Source organism: Podarcis vaucheri, assembly GCF_965113315.1.
Source record: "Podarcis vaucheri genome assembly, chromosome: 9".
Lineage (NCBI taxonomy): Eukaryota > Metazoa > Chordata > Lepidosauria > Squamata > Lacertidae > Podarcis > Podarcis vaucheri.
In genome coordinates, this window is record NC_138767.1 from 32,232,902 (window position 1) to 32,244,163 (window position 11,262).

The following is an 11,262-nucleotide window of genomic DNA, read 5'->3' on the forward strand; positions in this document are numbered from 1 at the left end:
TTACTGCCCGGTTTCGAATCTTCCATTCCTGGGTAAGGTGATTGAGAGAGCGGTTGCTGAACAGCTTGGTAGGTTTCTGGATGAAACATCTGCTTTGGATCCATTCCAGTCCGGCTTCCGTGCTGGTCATGGGACTGAGACGGCTCTGGTCGCCCTAACAGATGATCTCCGCAGGCAGCTGGATCGAGGCGGGTCGGGGCTGCTGATTCTTCTAGACCTGTCAGCAGCCTTCGACATGGTCGATCACGAATTCCTGGACCACCGCCTTGCCGATGTGGGGGTCCAGGGCACAGTCCTTCAATGGCTGCGCTCGTTTCTCTCTAGTTGGGAACAGAGGGTGGCGCTTGGGGGGGAATTGTCATCGCGCCACTCCTTGGTGTGTGGAGAGCCTCAGGGTGCGATTCTCTCCCCGATGCTTTTTAACATCTTTATGCGCCCCCTCGCCCAGAGTTTTGGGCTGGGTTGCCATCAGTATGCCGATGACACCCAACTCTATCTGTTGATGGATGGCCATCCTGACTCAGCCCCAGACACACTGACCAGATGTCTGGAAGCTGTGGCTGGATGGTTACGTGGGAGCCGGTTGAAGTTAAATCCTTCGAAGACAGAGGTCCTCTGGCTGGGACGGGGCGATATGGGATTGAGGGGGCAACTCCCATCTCTTGCAGGGGTGCAATTAGTGCCAGCATCGTCCGTTAAGAGTTTGGGTGTAATCTTCGATACCTCCCTCTCTATGGAGGCGCAGATTACAGCTATAACAAAGGCGGCATTTTTTCATCTCCGCCAAGCTAAGCAGTTGGCTCCTTATCTCTCTCGCCCTGACCTAGCCACTGTGATCCACGCGACGGTCACCTCCAGACTGGATTATTGTAACTCGCTCTATGTGGAGCTGCACTTGAGACTGACCCAGAAACTCCAGCGGGTGCAGAATGCCACGGCGAGACTCCTTATGGGGTCTTCGCTGCGAGATCATATTCATCCAGTACTATACCAGCTGCACTGGCTCCCGGTGGAGTACAGGATCAGGTTTAAGGTCCTGGTTTTAACCTTTAAAGCCCTATACGGCCTAGGACCCTCGTACCTACGGGACCGCCTCTCCTGGTATGTCTCACAGAGAAATTTACGGTCTGCAAATAAAAACATCCTGAAGATCCCAGGCCACAGAGAGGTTAGGCTGGCCTCAACTAGAGCCAGGGCTTTCTTGGCTGCGGCTCCAATCTGGTGGAACGCTCTGTCACAAGAGACTAGGGCCCTGTGGGACCTGACATCTTTCCGCAGGGCCTGCAAGACAGAGCTGTTCCACCAGGCCTTTGATCAGGGCGCAGCCTGACCCCCTCCTCTGGCAATCTGCACAGAATGTTGCTTAATGGTTGCCATTAATTTGATTTTAATTAATTTTATAATGAATGTTTTTAGAATGTTGGATTATTTTGATTGTTGTTAGCCGCCCTGAGCCCAGCTTCGGCTGGGAGGGTGGGATATAAATAAACAATTATTATTATTATTATTATTAATTTCAGAATTTGTTGCTATCATACTTAGTAACTTACCTTTTGGAAAGTACTTTAACTGCTAAAAATACAATGACAGATTCAATGCCAACTGCACCAAGGATTAATCCATTGATAAACACTGCTTTTTTCCTGGTCCAGGAATACATATCCATTGTCAACGGTGTGGCTATGCTAGAGAATAAAATAAAACAAATTAGTATTCTCAAATTGTGCCTACGGTGATTGATAAGTGAGTTATTTGGACACCAGGCAACAGGAATCTCTGGGGTCCTAAAGAGCTGCTGGTTTTCCCTTCCTTTGTTACAGGTTTCTGCTTCTGTCTTATTTTTTTTAGCCCTTGGACTTGTCATACTTTGCCCTTCCTTCCCCAAGCAACTAGAATGCATCTTCCTATGGTGGTTCACCTCAGTTCATGTTGCCCCTTTAAGATATTTTCTGCAAATACTACTACAAAACTGTTCACTGTATAGTTAACTTACAGTACAAGGCAACACCTATCTACTCAGAAATTAATCTCTGTGTTTAATGGGGCTTTCTCCTAATTAAGAAGGCATAGGATAGCACCCTAGGCTTTGGACTAGGATTGGCATTGAGGGGAAAATAGGGTTCTCCTACATTTAACAGTTGCATGGCAGGCTGAAATTCAATGGGTTAAGTGTTTCCTAGTACAGAAATACAATTATGGAGAAAGCTTCAACGTGACTGTACTCTGACTTTGTGTTGTATGATGCCCTTATGGAATTATGAGAAAGATTATAGAAAATGGAGAAAGCCAAAAGTATGTAGAGGAGGATTCTGCGAAAAGAAGCCACGTTAAGTAAGAACTGAAACAAATCATTAGTTGGGCTGTTAGTAGAAGTGAATGCTTAGCAAAGAGAACTGTTGGTGAGAAAGATGAAGAGTTTACCAGCTGAAGGCCTTTAGCCAAGTATGTTGCTATGCTGTGTGAAATGTAACAAGCTGAATAGCTAAGGCTTTGCTTTGAACTGATGTATAAAAGTTATTGTACTCCTCTGTTTCATGCACCATTTCCCTCACTTATAAAAGGGGGTTTTGAGCCGCACTGCAATGATGATAAATGCCATTTCGAAATTCAAAATGTGCCCACTAGTCCAAAAAGGATGGTGGATCCCTGGCTTAAACCATCTCTCAGCTATACAATAAATGTAGATATTTGATAACAAACAGATTGACTACGGTAAGGTGGTAAAGCAGGAGAATAAGAAGTAGGTCATCACCATTATTTTACGAGGCATTGCTAAAGATGTGAGAAACACCTGCCGAGAAAAACCAACCACCTTTTGAAAGATCTGAGAGGACGAGCAACAAATATTAAGAATGTGTGTTTTTCTGTCTGGATACTGAAATGTTTAGAGACCTAAAATTTCATTTTATACACCACTGAATTTTTGACTGGATGTGAATGTTCTGGAATTTGTACTAACTTAGATGAAGCATTATCATAATGACTTATCTTGTTTTTTAAATCCCATATCAGCACATCCTTAAAACTAGAGCAATATCTACACATTAAATTGGAATATGGGTTTATAATTTATCACATTTTTCCTTGAGGAACTTTAATGCCTCTCCCTGAACATGTATGTGGTACCTCTCTCTGCCTCTCCCAATTTCTGTAAACTCCATGTGAGGCTGGATCTGGGACAGCTTTATTTTTGCTTATATAGTAAGTGCTACATATATTTATTGTGCTGTATAATGTGCTACACTTGACATTAGCCAAAAGCCTGAGAAGAGATGCTGTGCCAGCTGAAATTTCAGTTGTGTATCCTCAACTATCAAATTTGATCTTCTTATATTGGGGTTATTAGGAGAGATTTCCAATATGAACTGCTTATGGGAATACAGCTGAGTTTCTTATTGCTATGACTTTGGGTCTTACTGTACTGCTACAAAAACAGATATTGGAGAATCAAGTATACTCACGTTTCAAAGACTGCAAAAACAAATAGGACAACAAGGAAAAGAAGGTTTGTTGATACAACAGCCACATGGTCAATGGTTGCTTGACTATCTTGACTCCTCTGCTCGTTTTCTGAATAATAAAAAAAGGAATAATAGGAAAGTGTTACACAGTTCAGATGTAATGACCTTGGTTTAATAAATCATTGTTTATTAAGTCAAAATGAGGCAAGCCCCTGCAGTCCTTTCCTCCTTTTCGCTTATGAACTAGAACAGAAAATGTTTTCTGTTACATCTGGAAAACTAGAGTTTACTCCTGGGTTACTATCTAGAATATTAAACCAGAGACTGAGCTATTGTTTCAGAGCTGAAATGTAACAGGAAGCTATGGTTTCTCATAATAGTTTAACCAAAGAATAGAAGTTACAAATCCTTGTACTAGCAGAACTACTTCATTGGATAGTGCCCTTTGTATGTGAAGTTTCACAGTAGCCATTTCTTTCTATTTATATTCCAAAGTGTACTACAATATTTTATTTCAAGTTTTCTACAAAAAGATTACCTTCAGTTTCAAAGTTAATGCTGCTTTGTGGTCTTCCCATGTCATCTACATGATGTTCTCTAAAAATAATTATTCATTAAAATAATTAATGCACTAAGGAAGCTTTGCAAGCTACAGCAGAACATTTCAACACCCAATCTTGTAATATCATGTTATGTTCCCAGTGGTTTTTAATATTTAACCACTTCATTTTATTATCATTTCTAACCCAATTCCTCAAAATCCTTTGTGTCAAAATCAGTTCAGTAACTTTCTAGGTCATGTTGAAGTAATTTTTCTGAGGTGAAATTGAAATCTTGCTGGTGGGCAGTTAGTTAGCCTGATAATGAAATGAGTATAAATGATCCCTCATTCCCACCAGCAAGATTTCAATTTCACCTTCTCAGAAAAATGAAGCCATGCTCTTAGAAGATAACAAGTACAGTCCTCAGTAATTTATTCTGGAAAAAATGAAGTTCAGATTACTCCCAAACTAAACTTCTATTTCTACTCCAAGGAATTTGGCATACAGTTCGGACTTGATTGCTCCAAGACTTCAAAACTCTTAGTGGCAAGTCCTCCACTTTCAACTCTGTATCATGGAGATGGTTTTTCTAATTTTCAGAATAGGAAAATAAATCCCTAAATGACAATAATTTGAGAAAAGTTTGAAAGCTTCCCAGAAGTCCGTAAAAACTAGCATGGAAAATGAATTATATTATTTGCGCAAAGTTAGAGATAATTTCTTCCCTATAAAGGCCAGGAAGAACTTGCCATTGCTAAGGTCAGCCACTACTGTATAGTGTACATTAAGGAATTAAAATAGGACCAAAATACATTTATCCAGATTGCGCACTCATTAGATCCAAGAAGAAAATAAAATCTAGAAGTCCCAAAGAGGAACAAAGATTTTAAAAATCACATATGCATAGACACCCCTACCCCGCACAAAAGAGAAATCAAGGATAAACACTTGGTGTCTTAGAACAGTCTCAGTTTCTAATTACCTAAACATAGCAAATATCAAAACAATGTTGATGATTCCTAGGAGAGCTCCAAATAGTGCTGGTGTGGTGTACATGTTTATCTGAAGATGAATGGTTCTCCATGTGACTCCTTGTTCTCCAATAAGCGTAAAGAGGGTCTGAAAAACTAATCCAAAACAGAATAGAGTTAAAACAGAACATTAAGAGCATGTTCAAATATTGATGTTTTGCTCTGAACATGGAATCCAAAATATTTCATAAGAACAGTGCATTTATTCCACAAAACAAAAATAAATCACTTCAAATTACAGTGGTACCCCGCAAGACGAACGCCTCGCAAGACGGAAAACCCGCTAGACGAAAGGGTTTTCCGTTTTGGAGGCGCTTCGCAAAACGAATTTCCCTATGGGCTTGCCTCGCAAGACGACAGCCCATAGGGAAATCTCCGGGACAGCGGGGAAGCGCAGCGCGTCTTCCCCACTGTCCTCGGACCTCCTCCCGCCGCGCGGCATCGGAACAAAGCTCCGATGCCGGGGGGGGGAACGCCTCCTCCCGCCGCGCGGCATCGGAACGAAGCTCGGATGCCGGGCGGGGGTGGGGGAACGCCTCCTCCCGCCACGCGACATCGGAACGAAGCTCGGATGCCGGGCGGGGGTGGGGGAACGCCTCCTCCCGCCGCGCGGCATCGGAACGAAGCTCGGATGCCGGGCGGGGGTGGGGGAACGCCTCCTCCCGCCGCGCGGCGTCGGAACGAAGCTCCGATGCCGGGCGGGGGTGGGGGAACGCCTCCTCCCGCCTCGCGGCGTCGGAACGAAGCTCCGATGCCGGGCGGGGGGGGGAACGCCTCCTCCCGCCGCGCGGCATCGGAACGAAGCTCTGATGCCGGGCGGGGGGGACGCCTCCTCCCGCCGCGCGGCATCGGATGGCTTTCCTGAAGACTTGGGGTGGGAGGAGGGTTTTCCTTCCCACCGCCAACATTCAGAATGCTGTTCTGAATGTTGGCGGCGGGGAGGAAAAACCCTCCTCCCACGCAAGCCCCGGGAACAGAGGGAAAGCGCTGCGCGCCTTCCCCTCTGTTCCCCTACCTGTCCTGAAGGCTTGCGGTGGGGAGAAAAGCCCTTCTCAGCACCGCCAGCCTGGCAAGCGGTTTCCCTAGGAACGCATTAATTGATTTTCAATGCATTCCTATGGGAAACCGTGCTTCGCAAGACGAAAAACTCGCAAGAAGAAAAAACTTGCGGAACCAATTAATTTCGTCTTTCAAGGCACCACTGTATATGGATTCCATGGATTGAAATGATGACTTTAATGCTGCCTATAATGTATATATAGAAAAGATCCTTGTGAAAATTATAATTATTAAACATAAACATTCTGTGTTCTTATAATAGAAAGAACACATTATCCTTATGTTGCAATCCTACACACTTACATGGGAGAAAGTCCTATTGAGCCCTAAGCTCAATAAGGTCTGATTCACTTGCCTGCTTAATGTACCTCTTACTAAGCTGTAGACAAGGGACAGGGAACCCTTTTCCTATGAAAGGCCAGTTACTCACAGAAACATCAGTGCTTTGGCCATAGATTCCCCACCCCAGATAGATGTTAGAGAGCATGATGAACTACTAACATTGTCCCCCAATGTAGTCACCATAAATGAAAAGCACCATAGATATTGAGGTGCATGGAACCCGAGTGCTTTTGATGTGGAAATGGCCCCATTTTTTCCAGGCCTAAATTAGGAACTATTACCCATACCTGCTGCTTCAGTACATTAAAAGCATATGATAAACCATCTTCATACCCCTCAGTATCATCCTTAGAATTTGAGCTTGCAACTTCCAAATACTGTTTTAACTAAAGCTTACTTTAACACAGCAGGAAAATTAAATTTACACATACATATGCAAATGTTTGAAGTAACATTTGAAGTCTTTCTGATTCAGAATGCCAAGTTTCCACATACACATCAGGTTTCATTTGAAAATAATGAAAATACAACCTACGTTGTACCTGGTCCCAGTATGAAACCCACTGCTTGGCAAGCACTAGTGTTTGCCATGGCGCTAGTTCTTTCAGTAAGAGAGGTGGCACCAGCAATGTATGACCGAACTACTGCTACATTTCCTAAAGAAAGATGAACAGAAGGAAGTACGTTTACTTGACACAAATAAAACATTAGGAATTTATTTTGTTTACCTAAATTACTAGAAATGTAACACTTATTCCTTTTCCGCCATGTCTTATTTTAAAGAGATTCACAGATATTGAAAGTCATCTGATTACAGAGACACCTTTTCGCTGAAGTGATTATTCACAACTGTATCCATCTAATTTCAGCTGTTAAAACTTTTCAGTAACTTGGTACTTTTTAGCAGACAGGAGTTAATAGCTCATGCTTCTTACATAGCATTTTTGAAGCTTAATGTGTAAAAGGCTCCTGAGGAAACTGCACTAAATTCCCCATGCTTTTACTCTTGCCAAACCTCTTATATAGCAGCTCTTTCAGAACCTCCGATTTCACAGTGGATCTCTGTCACTACTGAGTCAGCTACTTAAAAATATTGCACCTTTGGGCTACCATTGACTCAGATGCAAGGCCACAGAGAACTATGGGCAACTCACCTGGTAAAATTGGGAGACATGAGTCTATATTTTGAAGTTAAGCAACAATGGAAATTATATATTTACACAATTTCTGAATTACACCTTGCTAGTGATGTAGCAAGTGGCGCTATGAAGCAAGATAAATTTCATAGCTGCTTATGAGATTCTGATTAACCTAACAGCATAGCTGCCTTAAATAGTACACAACAACTGTCAATCTTCCATGTAAATGTTTCTACAATTACCTGCGCCAAACCCCACCAGAGCTCGAGCAACCAGCATGTAGTATTTGTTGTGTGATGTAGGTAAATGGACATAGGCATAAAGAAAGTTAGCAGCCACTGAAATGGTAGTTGAAACTACAAGAGGCTCTCTTCTTGGTCTGTAATTGGACCATGTGCCAAAGAAGGGGGAAGCTATCATCTGACCAATGCTATATGAAGCAATAATCCAGCCCAGGAAACTTGGATCTGCAGTTTTATCTATCTATGGAAACAACAAAAGTAACTTCAAAAACAAGCACATCTCATTCATCAGTTCCCAGCAAGAGTTTTACAAACAGCATCACAACATTTCCCAAGGTAATATAAATACTTTGAGGTATTGTTGTATTACTGAATTTATCCATTAGCTAAAACTAAGAATTATTTGGAAAGAGACAGTTGAAAGGTATAATGCATTGCAAGGTGACAGAAAATAATGTGAGCAAGCCCACCGTAGAACTAATAAGGGACTATATTTGGAAGATGCTTTTTAAAAACCACCCTGCTTAATGCCCAATTTATGAAAATAATTATGAACTGCTTTCTCAATAGCACTGCTACAATGCTAAGGTATAACCAATGGGTAGTATTCAACTACATTTTCTTCACACTTTAGATGAGCCATAAAACAGTGAATGAATGTTAAATAGTAGTATTTTGAAAAACAGGGTTTTAAACTAAACCTCTTTTGATTCAGCAGCCTGAATTTGCAAAATTGACATAAATCACCCCAGATTAAGACAACCACTTCAAATATCACAACAAAGAAACCCATTCATAGTCAAGTACAAAACAGATAACTAATTCAAACTCTCATGGTTACCTGTTGAAGATAGGGCCATATTGACATAATCACAATAGAAAAACCTGCAATGTAAATAATTGAAGTTATGCTTCTATTATTAAATCATTACATAACATTCTTCATATATCTGTCTGAATAAAAGGATTGTGTCCCTAAATGTTCAAAGTCCACAGAAAAATCAAAGTACAACCTGTTCCCTTATAATTTTATGGAGGCATATATTACCTTTTCTGTTTTATTCCTATTGGCTTTTTAGTAGCATGTGTCCAACTAAACAATCATAAATCTATGGCTCACTCCTTAAATATATGATCCAACAGAGCTTTCTTCCCCTAACAAAGTCACATGCTTTAATTAAGGCACAAGGTATCAGAGTTTATGGCCAGTTATTCAGGTTGAACTGAAACCAGTTGAGTTAGACTTTGGAAAAACTGATATTTGGAAAAACTGATATTTGGATTAAGAGTCTTCCTACAGCTTTATCACATAAGAATCCCACTATAGCAGCTTATGGGAGGAAACCAAATTATAGCTGCAAGCAAAATATTTGCAGGAAGATTTTCTTGAACATTAACCTTTTAAAAAAAAACCAGGATAAACAGCAGTTCACTTCCTCCAAATTAGACAAGAGTGCACTGAGAACCAGTCTACACTTAAAATGGTTGGTATTCAGCTGTTTTACTCAGTAGACCTATTGAAATTAATGGACATAACATAAATATTCATTACCACCCAACTAAATTTTGGCATTTCCTCCATACTGTGGCCAAAACATGTACAGTCGTACCTTGGTTGTCGACTCCCGGAACTGTTCGAAAACCAAGGCATGGCTTCCGATTGGCTGCAGGAGCTTCCTGCACTCAACCGGAAGCTCTGTCGGCTATTCGGCTTCTGAAAAATGTTTGCAAGCCAGCTCACTCACTTCCGGGTTTATGGCATTCAGGAGCCAAAATGTCTGAGTACCAAGGCGTTCGAGAACCAAGGTACGACTGTACAATACATTTCCATTAAAAAAGTTTCCATAAAGCATTTTAATTTACATTCAATATAGACATAGGAGTGGAGCTGCAAAGTACGTTATTTTACAAACCAACACTGCTGAAGAACATTGTGAGATACATTATCCGAATGGATCTCCACCGGCTATTGTAATGCTGTAGGGTTTCCATAACGCCATCAGATCTGTAACAAATGAAAACATATTTAAAGATTAACAACTCTCGGCACTTGTTTTTGTCTAACTTACAGCAATCTGTTCAAGAATAATAAGCACTCAGAGCAGTCCCTCTATGACAGGGGTAAATGTAAAGGTAAAGGGACCCCTGACCATTAGGTCCAGTCATGACCGACTCTGGGGTTGTGGCGCTTATCTCGCTTTACTGGCCGAGGGAGCTGGCGTACAGCTTCCAGGTCATGTGGCCAGCATGACAAAGCAGCTTCTGGCGAACCAGAGCAGCACATGGAAATGCCGTTTACCTTCCTGCTGGAGCGGTGCCTATTTATCTACTTGCACTTTGACGTGCTTTCGAACTGCTAGGTTGGCAGGAGCAAGGACCGAGCAACGGGAGCTCATGGGGATTCGAATCGCTGACCTTCTGATTGGCAAGTCCTAGGCTCTGCGGTTTAACCCACAGCGCCACCCGCGTCCCTATGACAGGGGTAGTCAACCTTTTTATACCTACCGCCCACTAATGCACCTTTCTTGATGGTAACATTTTCTTACCGCCCGTCAGTGCTCGATGGAAGGAGGATTCAGCTTGTGCCCTACCACCCACCTAAAATCCTGAAACACCTTAGTGGGCGGTACGGACCAGGTTGACAATCCCTGCTCTATGACTTCAGTATTTAAATACAACATTTTTTAAAAAAACAACAACACAGGAAATGGGCATAATGAAAGCCTTTCAAAGGCTCAACTAAAAAAATGCCACCGGAATAAAATAAATAATAAGAGCCCTTTTAAAAGGAGGCGCCATAATACCAATACTGTATTATGTGACGCTTCACATTTTTATCTGGAAGCATAATATTTAATTCTAAAGTTCAAAGCCTACTGACCTTTTGGTGCTAATTAGAACAGTATAGGAATATAAGCACTAATCCCCAAACAACAACAATACAACACTTCCGCCCTCGCCTGGCCCTTCCTTCCCTCAGCGACTGACAATCCGACACCGGCTCTTCTTCAGGGGCCTGACTCCGAGGCGAGACCCCGTCACGGAGCGCAGCCCCCCTCCGCCTACCTCCAACTGGGGGTCCGGGGGTCCAGCAAAGGCTCCTCCTGCCCTTCAGGCGCAGCTTCCCAAACAGCATCGTCGGCCATGGTCGGCTTACGAAGAACATCAGCAGCAGCGAAGGCAAGACGGAGCAGGTACGCCACCAGGAAGAAAGGAATGGGTGGGACGGGAATCACGCCATTCCACACACGCCCACAGCCGCCCTCCTTTCCTTTACTCCGCGTCTTCCCGTTCAAGCCGTGAGGTGACGCGCCACGTGACTGACGGCGAACAAAAAAACCAACCACCACCAGCCTCCAACAACACCAGGCGCTTGTTGGTCACGTGAGAGGAGAGGCGCTGATTGGTGTGCAAAGGCGGCTTACCCCGCCCCCCTCTCTTGCCGC

General features: G+C 42.8%; 1 protein-coding gene across 1 annotated transcript in view; it reads right to left on the reverse strand.

The window, feature by feature from the left end:
• Positions 1 to 11,189, reverse strand: part of MFSD8 (major facilitator superfamily domain containing 8) — a 15,212-nt gene extending 4,023 nt beyond the window's left edge. The window contains exons 1-9 of the mRNA XM_082237692.1: positions 10,883 to 11,189; positions 9,730 to 9,821; positions 8,658 to 8,701; positions 7,817 to 8,057; positions 6,978 to 7,091; positions 4,986 to 5,130; positions 4,000 to 4,058; positions 3,462 to 3,570; positions 1,551 to 1,685 (exon numbers count right to left, since the gene is read on the reverse strand). Of these exons, the coding sequence (XP_082093818.1) occupies positions 1,551 to 1,685; positions 3,462 to 3,570; positions 4,000 to 4,058; positions 4,986 to 5,130; positions 6,978 to 7,091; positions 7,817 to 8,057; positions 8,658 to 8,701; positions 9,730 to 9,821; positions 10,883 to 10,962 (1,019 nt within the window). The 5' untranslated portion in view covers positions 10,963 to 11,189. The remainder of the gene's footprint in view (positions 1 to 1,550; positions 1,686 to 3,461; positions 3,571 to 3,999; positions 4,059 to 4,985; positions 5,131 to 6,977; positions 7,092 to 7,816; positions 8,058 to 8,657; positions 8,702 to 9,729; positions 9,822 to 10,882) is intronic.
• Positions 11,190 to 11,262: the final 73 nt, after the last annotated feature.